General features: G+C 43.4%; 1 protein-coding gene across 1 annotated transcript; it reads right to left on the reverse strand.

Moving 5' to 3' along the window:
- Positions 1 to 6742: 6742 nt before the first annotated feature.
- Positions 6743 to 14531, reverse strand: LOC130159369 (protein phosphatase 1 regulatory subunit 3E-like). The gene has a single exon (XM_056360909.1). The coding sequence runs from the start codon at positions 14501 to 14503 to the stop codon at positions 13547 to 13549; it is 957 nt and encodes a 318-aa protein (XP_056216884.1). The 5' UTR covers positions 14504 to 14531; the 3' UTR covers positions 6743 to 13546.
- Positions 14532 to 16252: the final 1721 nt, after the last annotated feature.

Below are 16252 nucleotides of genomic sequence, written 5' to 3' on the forward strand. Positions count from 1 at the left end.
AGCGACTGTGGTGATTTCAGAAGAGTAGATACTTGTGAAAATTGTGTGATCGGTAATAGCTTGACATAGAATGTGTCCACTTATGTCTGTCTTTAAAATGAAGTAGGCACGCTGCTGTAATGACATCACAGGAATGGAATGAAAACTTTCACTTTGCAAACAAGTAAACTAAAATAGCTGATTCCATTAGACTTAATATTTAATGAATCCACAAATGTGCACTCAAAGTTGATGTGACATCTAAGGGTAAGGTTGAGCTGTACGGACATGTGCTTTAGGAAAATATAATAGTACAGCAAAGTTTTGGTCTAAAACTTTTTTCCACAATTTTAAAATGGTGATTAGAAGCTAAGCACAAAACAGGCATGCAAGCAAAGTATCTGTAAGTTGATCTAAGAGGAAGATCTTAGATCTAAGATCTAAGGGGAATGTTTAATCTGTATAAGATGACAAAGGCAAAATTCATACTCCTTTGGAAGTTCCTTTCAAAAGCACAGCCCTCCTACAGGGCAAAAATACGCTGCAGGTTATACAGAAACCTTTCTTATGTATTAAAATGTAGGGCTGCCTTTTACTAGCTGAAGGGATGCCAAAGTAATTGGGTTTTAAAAAAAAAAAAAAATCCTAGGAGCTAATTTTTGCTACGTAAGGTCATAGGTAAAAAGCCTGCCAAGAGAGACTCCACTGTATATTTAAGATAAAACTATCTTTTCCATAGGAGTTAAACAGCAAAATGACTAAGAGGGAAGAGTGAATTTGACTGTTCCACAAGAGTCCTAACTTGGCAGTGGTTTATAAACAAAAGGCTCCAGTAAACCTAGTGTAAATGCTTTAAAAACTGTCAGTACTTATCCATTATTCACAGTATCATGCAGTATTTATTGTGACCACATTCAGAGCCCAGAGAGCTGGGAGCTTGATCCTGACCTCTCACAGACTCCCTGCGTACTTTTCAAAGGGAATGAGAAAGTTTGTTTCAAATCAGAATGACTGCAGGCAAGTGGAGATGGGAATGCATGAAAAGATTTCAATTTGGTACTGGTTTTTCCACCCTATTTTTCCAGTTTTACTAGAGGCATAGGCCCTTCATTCATTGCCATGTAATATATGACCCTTGTGGATCTCCCTTGAAAGGTTAGTCCAGAGCATTGTAATGCATTTTGATATAATTTTTCCCTTAAAATGCTTGTATTCTTTCCTTTTGATCAATGAAAGATGAAACAGTCATTTCTGTAATCCCCTAAGAAACCTGGGGAATAGTAAAAACTGGCAAATCTGATCTCTTCCTCAAGCTTTGCCCTCGTCTATCAGTCGAGCTTGTAAGGTTACACGTGAGTATGGATAAATGACAACTTTCTGAAGAAACCATCTGAGACTGGATTCAACCCTTCTTTCATGGTGTACAACTGGAGAATGGATTTCTTTTGCTTAAAGAGGAGGACCAGGACCTCGCTATCTCTAGTTCTTTTAGGATTTTGTATGAACTTCAAGTGCTTTATTGAATTTCCCAATTCAAATTAAAATAGGAACAATAATACTTGAGTGCTTTTCTTGTGTGGTTTACGCAGAGAGCTCTGGCGTTCTGTAGTTATTTAGGCCAAAGGACGTCTATTGGAGTAAATATTTGTATCTTTCTGCAATCCACTCCACTACCTGAATTGTGCTGCCAAAAGGATGTGTTCTTCCTTGTTGTGTGCCACCCAAGCAGAGCTCCTAGCTTTCCAATAATCCATAAATTCACTACATTCAGCAGCAGCTGGAAGCCTCAGGTAGACCACCATGCACTGCGTGGAGCCCGATTCTGTAAGAGCATGAATGCAAAACCTGCCATCATGAATCCGTAATGAATGCCTTTCATCAAAATAAAAAGATGGAGTGAATGTGTATTGGCTTTGGTCTATGACACAGTTTTAAATGCTTTTGTATAAATCATAGGGGAAAACATCAAACTTGTTCACCACTGTGTGCTCCTACAGAAAATTAATAAAGGAGATGATTGTTTACAAAAGAACCACTTTATCTGTGAACTCTTAAAGTCTTGATCCTGAGCTTATGAACTTAACACTCTTAATTATTGGATACTAAACATTACAGACTCAGCGGAGAGGTTGGTTTTACGGGAAATTATGCTTTTCATACTTCTCCCGCAACCAACAAACATGTCTCTGTATCTCCTAGAGGTAATTATATCATCACCTTTCCTCTTGCCAACACTTCCTTTCTGTTCCACAAGTACCAACCCCTTTATCTCTCAAATTATCTAACTGAATCATATAAGCTAAACTCAGGCTAATTTTTTCAGTCTGTATTTAGTTTTCTAAGATTTTTATCGACATCAGTCCTGAAAAGATGCATACCTACAATTTCTTCTGGTTTTCAACCGATGAAGCACTGCCCCTCTCTGCAAATCCTGACCCGTCATGTGTACAAATACACATCATGCAATTGTTGCTTCTCACCAGAGGGGGGGAAAATAAACTGTATAGAACTGAAAGAACAAAAATACACAAATAACACTTGGTGGTGTTTTGATGAGCATAAAATAAGGGCAATGTCAACTTCACTGTCACTAGATTAGCAGCAAGACAATTACCAAAGCAGCCCTGATGAACAGAAGATCTCAGTTTCTAACGCTCCCCTTAACTGGTGTCTCCGGACAGTTGATGTCCTGGGGATCAGGATCCTTTTTCTCCATACTGATCTATCGGGAATTTTGTTGTAGTAATGGCTCCCATCGCAGAGTTTTATTGTGCCAAACTGACACATAAAGCGCGTTAACATCTATTGCCACATCAGCCTAGTCACATCAATACAGAACCGCACCAATAAATCAATCAAAAACGATCCTCAGCTCCTCAGCTGGGCACGTGTGGCATTTGCTGTGATGTTGGGAGACATCACACAGCAAGAGGCAAAGCAAGTCGCGCCTCCTGCGCTGCATATTTTGAGGAAGAGAAGGCAAACCCTAAGCACGGTGCCTGATGAGCAGCGCCAGCCCCAGCGGGTGGGATGCTCCAGCTGCCCAGCGGCGCAGAGCCCGTCTCGGTCACTGCACGTTACAAAGCCGCTGTTGCACGGTGTGACCACACGGTGGCGCCCCACAGGCCACGGCTGGTGCCGTTCCCTGCTCCGCTGCGCAGCCCCGACGTGACCTCCCAGCTCCAGCGCATCGCCTCGGTCAGCTTCAGGATCAGAAAAACCCCTAAGCACAGCTTGCTTCGTTGCAAATGGTTAAAAAACACTCCTCACAGCACTATACGTAACAAAGGAATTAACTTCAACCTCATATTAAACCTCCATAAAATTCAAAACCCACTCCTCACAGCATAACAAAGGAATTCACTTAAGCCCCGTATTAAACCTCCATAAAATCTAAGCCAAAAATTAAAATAAATTGTACCCATCACCTTACCATCTTTCTTTTCCCCCAGTCTCCTCTTCCCCCTTCTCGCAGCACACCTGCAGCTTGGCCTGGTGGAGAAGCGGGGTGCGCACGGCCAGCCTGCAGTTTTACCAAGCTCCAAACGTGATGCCAGCCCTTAGGTCAATGGGAGCCTCCAACAGCACAGCGGAGACCGACCGGGAGCTTTGGGAAAAACGTTCTTCCACCAAAATCATGGGGGAAACTGCTTTCACCTCAACAAAGCTGCTCCACTCCTGGGGAGACCGCAGCAGCCACCTACGTGGCACAGGGCCACCTCTGCAAACGAGCCTCTGCGGGGGGAATCGTGCCCGGGCTGGTGGAAAGTTGTGCACCTTTGGCAAGCCCTTTCCAGGGAATGTGAGCTCACGGATGTAAGACAGTACTACAAGACTCTTGAGCAACGTCCATCAGCATCAATTACCAGCAAGACATGCTGCAGATGGCACAGACAAACGTTGAGAGCAGCTTGGGAGTATCCTCAATGTTATTTTCTCCACTTTCCCCATGCTACTTGAGGCACAATCTTAGAGGAAGAGTCCTTGGCAGGATAATTTAGTCTGTGCTATCTGGATTGGTTAGTGTTTGCCTCAATATTGACGATATCCCTTTGTTCCTGACAAAGCATAATTCAATCACTTCAGACCTGATCTATTTTAATGCACTACATCCTCTGCTATTAGGCTGTTTTACTTGTCATTTGTTTATAGCATTTAATTATTTATGCTATTGAACCTATTTTGCTTAGAGATGTATTTTAATGGAGGTACAGCACTTGTACCTTTCGCTAACCATGAAAATCAAGCCACAGGATAGGAGGATGAGTTTGCACTTCTTAAGACCCAAGAGTACTCCTGGGTTTCAGCCATCACCCCTCTCCCTCCTTCACTGCACAGGTCTGTATCAAGAGAAAATGACAGAGAATTAAGTATTCTTGGCAACTTGTGTCTGTGCTGACAATCCCTCATTTGTGCCACAACTGGTAAGGCAACGCCGGTGATAAAACTGGTGTAACACCACCACTGCATGGTGCTTTTTTTCATTCTTTTTTTTTTTTTTTTTTTTCCCCTGCAATGTGTCATCCTCATCTACAACGGGAACTTTTTCAGCTTTCTTTTAAACCAAGGGGCTGGTCTTACATCAGGTTGGCCTGGTAAGCGTGTTAGACAATGAAAAAGAAAATTCAGCCATTCAAAACCTTGATAGGAATTTTGTTGTCTGCTTCCCATATCTTCCATAGGTTTAAAGAGCAACTGAAGGACAACATGGTCCTTCAAAACACGCCCCTGCTTCTATGTGATCTAAAGCAGTATTTCCAATGGGGAACCTTAACACAGTCTTGCAAAGGGCTGCTCTTCAGCGGTAGCACAGACAGCCCCCATTTTTCCTTTCTGCCTGCTCCTGTATACACGATGAGTTGCAAGGAAGAAGAGGCAGTCACGCTGAGGTCAGGGAAAAGATTGGGAACCGTAGGCTAGATCACAAGCACAAGCTCCTGGGATGAGGGTGCCTGAGAACCTGAGCTGATTCCGCAGCTCCCTGCTGCTGAAAGGCCAGGCTCTTGCTCGCCCTCCCTCCTCGCCGTACCTCCCTTCTCCCTGTACCACATCCTCCTCGCTCGTGCCACGTCTGCGGGTCACAGGGGCTCTCCTGTTTGAGACAGCCATGGCACTCAGTACGTCCCGAGCCAACGCAATCATCGCTCAGACCAAAAATTGTTGGTAGACTTCAAGAAGTGCCCAGAGAGGGACATTAAGAAGTAGGGATTGTTATTATCACTATTAGCAGCAGTACTACTACATGAATACTACACACATTTTAACACTTGTTATTAATAAAGACTCTATCTACTGTATGTAATTCTGATTAATAATCAGATTAATAACTGTAGTCATATTTTGTCCCACGTAAGACTGAAGAAAAAAATTAATCCAAAACTAAAAGAACAATGTAAAACTGTTCCTTTTTTCAAAAATCTCACCACTTCAGGACCACTCAAGCATAACAGCAGTTTTCAGTTCAAACCATAGGCCTTACCAAAAAGAAAATGGAAATTACACTATTATTTTAATTATTACAGTCTAATATTTATGGTACCCTAAGAAAAGACTTCTGGGTTCTGTAATTTATGTGAGCTAAGAGTTCATTTTTACTTGAACAAAAAGATTAGATAAACATTAAATCAGAACACATTGCTTCTGGGAAAAAAAACCCTGAAATCTGGGGCTACATTTTAATTACTTTGCCCTTTAAAAAAAACCACATGGAAATATTATTACTATTAACAATAATGAGACAGCTAAGCAGATGTTTCTGAAAGAGTATAGAAAAATAAATTGTTCTAATTACATGTGAACAAACACATAACGTTTTTTCTCCTTATGGCTATATGGCTTTTATCTGTATTATAAAAGAGGATTAAAAAGTGTTAAAGAAAAACTGAAAGCTGTTCCTGACGTTGTAAGTTGCTGCCTACAGTGAAAGGCTAAGAAAACTAGCACATTATAACTATGCAAGAAACAAGTATTTTGAACTTAGCAATTAACAGAGAAAGAATATATGGAAGAGTCCATATGAATAATTTAGCTAATACCTAGATAGCCTCAATTCTGCGTCACCACTGGAGGAAAAGCCAAGTGCTGGTTAAAGAAACAGCTTGACTGCACTTACTGCTGAACACACACAGGCTTAGGAACGTTCCTCCTAGTCCTTCAGCATTGAAAAATTTAAACTTATTTTTTTCAAAATAAAAATCACCCTTCTTTTCACATACCTCATCTCTCCCCTCTATGAAAGCCACCCCCTCCTCTCCTGAAAGACTGGTGACTGTGCTTTCTAGCACATCACGCAGGCTTTTTTGGCAGCTAAATGTTGAATCGCATTTGGAGACTGTTTCAACTGTTACTAGCGAGCGTAACGATGCAAAGCCAGGAAAGAGTAAAGCCACGAACAGCTGAAGGACAGGCATCCCCTTCTAAACTACAGACTGCTAAACTACATCTGAAACTGCGTTACCAACACAAGACTATAAAAACAGCTACGTACATTTACGTACGCCGCTAATCTCATCCTATCTTCTTGAAAGATGGTCACCCTTCAGAAGATGAGATTGCCAGCATCTCTCGGTATACTGCAGCTTCCACTGAGGGCACCCTTAATGCAGACTGCCTGAAGACAAGCTGGCTGGAAAATCTGGCCCAAATATTAGGTATTTGTCTTCAGAGGTGCAGGTCCATCCCAACATGTCTTCATACACGCACTAGGGATGAACTGGAACATAGCTGTTTCATTCTTCACAGAAAACAACTCAAGGTTTGTCAGTTAAAAAAATAAAAGACGTTTATATTCACCATGTGCTCATAATTTCTATCATTAATCTTTAATGACAACGAGAAGCTACAGGTTTATAAATATATATTTTTCATAATTGTGACAACCAGTGACTAGATGCGGTTTTGGTGGAAAATTGTCTGAAATACTGTAAGGCTAGGTAAATTACAAGGCATTATTAGAAAACATTGATTTTGAACTTTTGGTGATATTAGATTACTTGTACAAACATTAGAAACAAACATTACTAACAAATATTACCTGGTGAAATATAAACACTGCAGAAGAAACTACAACAAAAACCAAAAGTAATTTACTAGTTAAGTACATAGTTAAGAAACATTTTTTTTTTCCTTCTTTTTAAACAAAGTCAAGGTAAATCAAAGAAACAGTAATAAAAACTTGCATGTTAAAGAACGCTGCCTTCAACAGACAGCATCTCCATTACAGAGAGAAATAAATTGTGTAACGCTGTAAGGGAGGAGTTAATTGGTTTAAGCCATTCCAAAACCAGTGATTTTCTGTCACGGCAGTCAGTTTTCCTCCATTACAACATGGATTCACGTCCAGATGTAGACAGGTTTTGCACCCTAGTAGAGCTCATTTTGTACCAGCCTTAAAATGCGTGAGCTCCACGTCAGGGTGCACCTCCACGAAGGTGTTACAGGATGTACACAAATGTTTGATACACCAGAGTTCAGGAACTGGACTTATGAGTAATCCCAACCAATTTGAGTTTTACTACTTTTTATCAGCTTTAAAAACATATATATTATCTCTTGGACTTTAAAAGTATAATACAATTTGGCTTATTTTTAAGATACAGGAATACAAAAATTTTAAAACTCACAACAGTAACACAACTTTTTGTCCTAGAAGGTGATAAAAAATAAAGTATAATGTGCGAGACTTCATTATGCCACTTCATGAAATAATTGTCTTGTTACTGTTATTCAAAGGAGTATGACTATGATTTAGTGAAGTCAGATTGGACAAAAAACAGCCTAAAGATACAACACTATTTAAGACATACAGCTTCCTTAACAACACTTCTAACAGAATATTCTATACACAACACACCAATACACCAACTATACCAATCAAATTAAATCCTAAAAATAAACCAAGTGCACCATTATATTGCATAGAAGGAAATCCCTGGTATTAATACACTTGCACTGGAGATTAGGACCTTCTCCCTGCTTTACTAGATCAAAGTACATATGTTTTTTAAAAAAAGCACATCTCATCTCATATTTGACATTTTTCTTAGCTATATTCTTTGGAATCGCTAGTGCATGTGTTATTTCAAGCACATTTTTATTCTGCATGCTATTGTTTAATATTAAAAAACTAAAATTGAAGAGTTTTTCTGCCTTCTTCCCAAAGCACATAATATAAAATAAGCATTCTATGTTGCATAAAAATAACATCAGACCTTTCTCAATAACCAAAAGCTTAAACAAAAGCCAAGATAGCTGAATGAAGAGGATATTCGTACAAGATGGGGAAATTCAGGGTCAAAAATCCTCTCTGTAAAATAATTTAAGTGTCATGTTTATAAGGTGGATAAAGAAAGAGTCCAACCAACAGCCAATAGTTTAACAGCTCAGTATTCTCTTTGATATGGAAGATCTACATTCGAGTCCATACACTGATTTAAGGAAGTTCTCTTACCACTTAGCTATTATAGGGCAATCCTCTCATATAAGCTGAACGTGAGAAAACCTTCCCACTTAAACAGCTATGTTTCCCTGAACATGTTTCATTTTGAAATGTCACCATTTTTCATTTTAAAAAAATACGGATCAGCCCTACATAAGGCTAGGGGGCTTTATTTTACAGCAAAATTGACTTAAACTATGTTTGAAAAAGCTTAATTTCAGTGCTCAAAAATATTTTCATTTCAGCAAGTAATCCTTTCATATATCCAGAACACGTACACATAAAGTGCATACAGGAAACTGAATTACTGATGGTTTGCCAAAAAGCCATGCAGTATAATTGGAAGGTAAAAGTCATTTTCTTCAGATATTCCTTACAGTAAGCACTTTTCTCTCATGATACAAACCATGCAGACACATTAAATCCATCCAAAAGTTTTAACGATATATATTATGCAGATTCAGATAAATAACAATAGAAGCTGAAGAGACTATGTCTCCACAAATACATTTCATAAAAAACTAGAACTTCTGGTTTCAGATAGAATATATATTTAGAATATCTGTGTAAGAGGTGAATATGTACAATAAATATATTTTGTTATATTAACTATGGTCACAGTTGTTTGGTTGGTTGGTTTTTTTTTTTTTACTTAACTACATAAATGTTGAGGTCTAGCAGGAAGACATATTTCTGACTGCAAATTCTTTCACTATAACATGAGAAAATATTACCAAATTCTTCTGGCTGCTACAGACACAGAATTCCTGGCACAGCTGTAAGTGTATCAGGAACTAGAATTGATTATTTTTAGTATAAATTTCATATTAACGACAAAGCCATTATTGGACTTTTGGTGAGAGAGCTAAGGAACACATGGGATTTCTTCCTAAGAAATGTTGAAAGGCACATAAAAATTTCAATATATATTTAATGACATGCTAAAAAGCTGATTCTGATATTTCTGTAAGTTACTTTACATTAAAATATAGAATTAGCAGATGCTTGCCTGTTGGCGCTATGGAAAAAGGTTTCATGTATCCATAAAGAGATCATGCTTATGCATGAACAGACATTTGTTCATTCAAGTGATACATTTTCCCCTCACATATGCTGAAACAACAAAGAGTGCGCACTTATTCTGTTCTTCACCGAGATACCCAGGCACACATATTTACATTAAAAAGTTACTTGTGAATGGCAAGAGGAGAAAAAAAATTTACCTGAAATTATGTACATATATTGAAAATACGTATGACAGTTTCAGTTACTGATTTAATGCTAATAAATAGTAATACGTTTAGCTAGCTGAAATTCCATTTACAGTCACTTGATAGTTCCAATTCCGTTTAGGATTTCTAATAATTAGGGTAGATTTCAAGAATATTGCCATGAAAGGCATATAACCCCATGCAAAAGATCTACCAGTTTAAGGGTGAAGCAGCAAACACCAACGTATATCAGACATACACTACAATTTGACTCACTGTATAAAGTATCATTATAGTGCACATAAAATAACATGGCACATTTCATAAAGCTACAACCTTACACAATAAATGACAGGTACGCTTTTACATCTGCAGAGACATAAGCAATGAGTAATTGATTTAAAAGTGAAGTACACGACCTAAGTATTATTGCCTTGCCTAAACCATTCTAGTATCACTTGGAAAGGAAGGTGGCATGGGCTCTATTCATGCGAATAAAAATACAAACAGCTGACATTTTTTTTCCCCCAGAAAAAAAGTTGGCTTGAAAATTTAAAAATATTTTACTTTGCCTCTGAAAGTTCATTTTGTGGAACTGTGTTCTTTAGACATGTGATTTTAAGAAGTTGTTTTGTTCCTGCTCCCATTGAAATGATTGATGTCCCGCCAACTTGAAAATTATCCTCTTCAACACAGGTCTTTCTCCTCAAAGTCATAATTTATGTAAATATTACATAATAACTATTTGGGATTTTTATTCCATCACTCTTTTTTTTTTTTTTTTTTTAATCACAATGCTTCTAGCATGCCACACATAGATGGCATCAGATTGAACTCTAAAGGATTGGAAAAACGTATACAAAGGCTGCCAGTGGAAAGAATACTTATAGCCATTGCAACTAGAGATGTTTTTGGAGATCTAGCTAGATCTTGCTTGGAGATAATTTAACGTGATATTAGTGAAAAAGTGTAATCAACATAGCAGAGCTTTGGCATATACCACTGATAGATTTCTATTAAAACACCTCAAACCTCTCCCACTAGATTTCATCACTAGCATTCTCTAGTCAAAGTTGACTGGCCACAACCTTACCTTTCCAGGCTTTAAAAAGTAGGTGTTTATAAATGCTTCTAGAAGACCGTGTCTTTTACTGGACTTGCACATATCTCATCAATAACCTGTGATCAAGTTCAAGCCTACCAAATTTAGTGCTGAGGACAGGCTTAACTGCTTGAAAGCTCAGGAGACTCTGTTTTTCAAAACATTCTTCTGGTATGCTACATCCTCAAAAGGTTTAATATTCAGATTCGTGTTTGATGAAAGGGGCCACAAATAAAAGAGCAATAATATATGAACAGTATTATAAAGCCATAGCCCAATTCTACCTACAAAATTTCAACTGAGAGCAACAGTAATTTCACCTTAGTCATGATCAAAAAAACAACCAGAAAGGTAATTACAACAACTTGCTAGCGTACTTGATGCACGTACATCCATTTAGGTATTCCAGATTTAAAGAGTTTAAGCCACAGATGCTATAAGGAGTTTTTTAAATGACTAGAGACCCGCAGATGCTGCATAAATCAAACAGCAATAAGCATTGCCATTCACTGGAAAAGAAGTTCTACAGTTATTCACTGTTAAAAATGGTTTTAGCACCATTTGTGCTTCTAAAGCCATTAAAACAGCAAACAGGAAATCCTGTGAAGTCTTTATAAGCAAAGTTGCAGTATCAGTTAGTTTAAAATGCATAGAAACTATATTTTTTTCTCCAAGCCTTTTCATCACTCTCTGTAACAGTTGTTGGTTCGCTATTCGGGTAAAAAAGGCCAAGCAAAAAAATGTTTCTGAAAGCTTAACACATACATAAAAAGGTGTTTGGCTATATTTCCACCAGATTTCAAAGTGCTTTCAAATGGAGACAAGTCCTTTTCCTTCTCTCCAGTATTAAGGCTCTTATAAAAAGAATAAGTTTAACTAAAAGACACTTGGGCTTTCTTTACCAAATACACCACTTAACATGCTTTAATTATCACATTTTAAGACCCTAATTCTGCAATTGTAGCTTTATAAATGTGTCCTAGCAATACAGAGGATTACTGTATTAGAAGATTTGGGCCTTGATACTCTAAAATGTGAAATCCTCAGTAGATGACAGTAAATTTCATTTATATTCTGTTTCTATTAAAAACATGGGGATTAGAAAACTGTCTGAGAAATAAAAACCAAGTTACCAATACTACAGGAGAAGTCTTTCTATTGTTTCTATTAAATCAGAAACAGTAATCTAGAGAAATTAAATGAAATACTCTTTTTCCATCAAGTTTCCAGACTTCCCTCCCCCCTCGAATTTATAAGTTTAATTATTCTGACTGAACCAGACCCTCAGGAGACAAAAGTGCTCTCAATTCCCACCAAAGTGAAAAGGTTCCATGAACTCGACATTACTCAAGCTGCTTGGGACACTTAACCCTTTTGAGGGTTACCTGGAAAAATGCAGTTAAACACACTCCATTCCTAAACAATCTACCAAAGATCCAAAACGTCAAAGGCCTGATCTTACAGTCCTTCATAAGCAGATGATGACACTGACATCGGTTGTACCATTCTTAGAAGTCATATTCGTAGAGGTCCCTCACTTGCAAACACATACACACCTAGATCCTGGAAAATCAATACCCAGATTTGGCACCAGCACCTGTATTTAGCTGAACTCCTAAAAAGCAAGTTTCAAAAGGAAAAGACTACGTTTACTGTTAATGTAATTTAAAATATACTTTTGAAGGCAGAAGTCAGGATGCTCTGTAATTCTTGTTGATGTATTTTTCTACGGCAAGCTACAACTTTTTGCAGTATGTCTGACTAAATTTAGCCAGTTTTGTGAAATCTGTCACTGAAATGACGATGAAAACTTTGAAGCATTTTGTTTTTCAGAAAGCAGGCTCCTGCACTGATACCTTAGCATGAGAGATGCAATTAAACTGTTAACAGGAATAGAACAGGAAGTGTTGCTTGGGATGCAGACTAGAATTATGGATTCAGCTCTTGCCATCTCTAGTTCCTCTGGTGCATGTTCCACGACTTTCCTGCTGACCTGACACAAGCAGCTTTATGGGCCCCTCCCTGCCGACACAAACATCAGATCCTGACAAACCTTTACGACAACATACCAGGTGAATTTTAAAACGGAACACTTGCTTTTTAAAACCTCTCAGTGGCTCGCATTCCTATGAGTATGCGACATTGTTTTGCTTTTCTAAAGATGTTTATAGACACCTGAAAGAGGGTTCAAATTTTTTAAAAAATTTCTGTTTGAACCGATCCACCATTTGCGACAGCACGATGGAACACAGGTACGCCTGGTGGCACCTGTACTCGTGGCTCTTTGGGTCCAAACCCGCTGCGTGCCGCTGGCCCCGGCCCTGCCAGGCCCGTCGCCCCGCGGGGCAATTAGCGGGAGGCAGCGCGGCTGCGGGCCGGGAGCGGCCCCGCCGGGCCTGGCTTTGCTTAAGCGGGATTAGCGGAGCAGGACGGCAGGGCGGGTGCCCTGTGACACTGCCCTCCGTGTCACCGCGGCCGGCCCCGCGGGGGTGACAGCAGCCGATCCCGACCTCCGGCCCCCGGGAGCCGCCGGCTCGCACCTGTGGGGTGACCAGGCAGCCCTGCGGCCCCGGGCGGCGAGAGCAGCCACGGCGCCCCCCGTCCCGGCCGGCAGGGCCCCCCCACCCCGCGACTGAAGGAGAGCATATAAATTATCGTCTGTAAACAGGGCTGGGGAGCACACCCGCCGGCGACTTACAGAGAGGCGGCTGGGGGGCCGCAGACCCCCGGGCGGGCAGGGCGGCGGGGGGCGCCGAGCCCTGCCCTGAGGGGGCGCCCCCGGCCCGCCGGGCTCCGCGCCCCCCGCCGCCCCCCGCCTCAGATGAAGTGGACCCAGGCGGTGCTGTCGGGGTCCTGCGGGAGGCCGCCGGCGGGCGGGCCGCGCTGCCGGCCGCGCAGCCGGTAGTTCGTACCCTCGTTGTTGTCCCAGTACTCGGCGCCGGCGACGCGGTAGCGGACGGCGAACTCCAGCGTGGCCTCGGCGGCGGCGGCACCCAAGGGCAGGAGGAAGGCGAAGCGGTCGGTGAGGCCGTCCGCCGGCCCGGCCGGCTGGTAGGCGGCGGGGACCTCGGCGCAGCTGGCCCAGCCGTTGAGCGTGTAGCGCACCGACACGGCCTTCTCGTACGCCAGGTTGAGGACGCGCACGGCGCCGCGCAGCCCCGCCGGCTCGGCCCGCACCCACTCCAGCCTCACCTTGTGCTGCCGCACCCGCTCCGCGAAGCCGGGGCTGGCGCCGGGCTGCGGCGGGAAGAGCGGCTCCAGCAGCGGCGGCGGCGGCCCGAACAGCACCGGCTCCAGCTCGCCCAGCGCCGGCGGCTTCCTGGTCTTGAAGAGGTCGGCGGTGCGCGGCGGCGGCGGGGCGGGCGGCGGCACCTGCGGCAGGTCGGCCTCGCAGAAGTGGCGCACGGAGGTGAGCTCCAGGCCGAGCGAGTCGGCGAACCGCACCGTCTTGCGGCGAGACGGGCTCTGCTGCAGCGCCGGCCGCAGGCTGCGGTCGCCGGGCGTGGGCAGCGACTTGGCGCGGCGGCGCTGCGTGGGGCTAGGCGGCACGGCGGGCAGCGAGGGCTCCCGGCCGCGGGGCGGCGGCGGCGGCTTCTCGCCCGCCGCTTCCCGCACCACGGGCGGGGGCGCGGCGTCGCCGTCGGGGCTGCAGCCCCCCTTGCACTGCTCGGCCAGGCTGCCATACAGGCAGGCGCTGCAGCTGAAGTTGCGCGGCAGGTAGAGCCGGGGCGGCGGCGCGGGCACCGAGGTGTGCAGCGAGCCCGCCTTATCCATGGGGGGACGGGCGGCCGTGACGGCGGCTGGCGCACGACCCGGGGCCCGCCGCCCCGCTGCGTCCCGGCCGGCCGGCGCTCCTCCTCTCGGGCCGCGGCGTGCGGCTGGCGGGGCGGTCTAGCGCCCGGGCCGCGGGCTCTGCCTCTCGCCTTCGCCCGCACCCAGGGGCAGAGCGGTCACCTCGGCGCGTCCCCGTCGCGGCCGGCCCCGGCGGATGCCGGCGGGTGCATGTGTCCGCGGGCGGCGGGACCGCGGCGCTCCGGCTGCCGCCGCTGCTGACGTGCCGGGGTCAGGCAGCGAAATACGCCCCGAGTCATCCTTCCTCCCCCATAGCTCCGCGCTCCCCGCCCGCCTCGCTGGCGGCCCCGCCACCTTCCCGTTACACCCCCGGCTGCCGGCCCCCCTCTCCCGCCGGCTCCCCCAATACCGCGCCTACGCCGGCCCTCTCATCCTCCTCCGCCTCCTCCTCCTCCTCCTCGCTGATGTTCTGGGTCTTTCCTCGAGGATCTCAGCCGAAAAGAGGAGGCGGGAGGGATTCCCCGGTGGAAGCATTAAAATTCATAGCGGCGCGCTCGCTCGTCCGATCCGTTACAGAAATAGCTGCTAAAGGAAGGAGCAAAGCCGGGCTCGGGGAGATTAAACGGGCCGGTAAGAAACAGCTGGCTTGCAAGTTGGATCTCGCAGTGTACATTTAAAGGAAGAAATCCAGCTAATCTGCTGTAATGCGTTTACAGTGCATCTGCTGAATAAAATACACCTGCCGCAGCCCTCCTACAGATTGCCATCGGTAGTAAAAGCGGCTCCGGTCTAAACACGGAGGGCTGGTTATGAAACACAGACCGCGTTTGTTCTTCGCAGGAGAGCGTTTACTAATTGCCGAGCGATATTTGAATTAATTATAGTTTAATGAAAAGCAGACTGGTTGCAGCCAGTTCAAGGAGCTAAAACACTATTTTAGTAAGCCGCTTCATTGGAGACTTTCCGTAATCTGGTACTCGTTTTTAATTAGTAAATTGCATTAAAAAGAGTGATCCCGCCGTCCTGCCGGAGACTGAGCCTGAACTGTGTTGACATGTGATTCTGATTTAGCTTCTGAGCAGGAGATTTTACACCTTCATTGTTTCACCTGCAGCACTTGGCGTTCCTTTGAAAGTCTTGGCAGTGGAAATGCCGCTGATGAGATTAAGAATGGGACAAGAAAACCCGATAAGGACCAAGAGTTAAAAAAAAAAAGCAAGCCACCAGAACACGGGGTAAAGTTCCCCACTGTCTCATATTAGAACCATCAGCTTTAACTCCTTTATTAATAAGTATGAAAATAACTCCTAGGTTATTGCTGCAGGGTTCCAAATCTTTTTAATGACAGATGGCTCATAAACAGGGCATGAAAAATTATGCCCATGAGTGTTAAATTTGATACCATTATACTTCCAGATGATGTGTCGTGTCATTGTCTTACATTCGCAGAATGATCATAGGCTTTGAAAAATCAAAGAGTAATAATGTAGGGAATTACATCTGAATTCATTAGCCCAGGATCTTAAAATTGTCTCACTTGTCCTTTAACGCACACTATGGGAAAGATTCGTTAGGCCTCTTTCGCGTGCTTCCCTCCCAAAAATAAGTACGTCAGGAAAATAACATGAACTTATGTTTGGGTCTTTTCAACTCATGCTAATTTGGGGGAGAAAAAGAACAGAGCCAAAAAATTGTTCAAACAGGCTTTAAGGCTACATGCTTTTGAATTAT

The sequence above is a fragment of the Falco biarmicus genome, chromosome 15 (assembly GCF_023638135.1).
Source record: "Falco biarmicus isolate bFalBia1 chromosome 15, bFalBia1.pri, whole genome shotgun sequence".
Classification (NCBI taxonomy): Eukaryota; Metazoa; Chordata; class Aves; order Falconiformes; family Falconidae; genus Falco; species Falco biarmicus.

Bases quoted from the DNA above. Each gene is read 5' to 3' on its own strand.
- LOC130159369 (XM_056360909.1), bottom strand. From the start codon at position 14,503: ATGGATAAGGCGGGCTCGCTGCACACCTCGGTGCCCGCGCCGCCGCCC.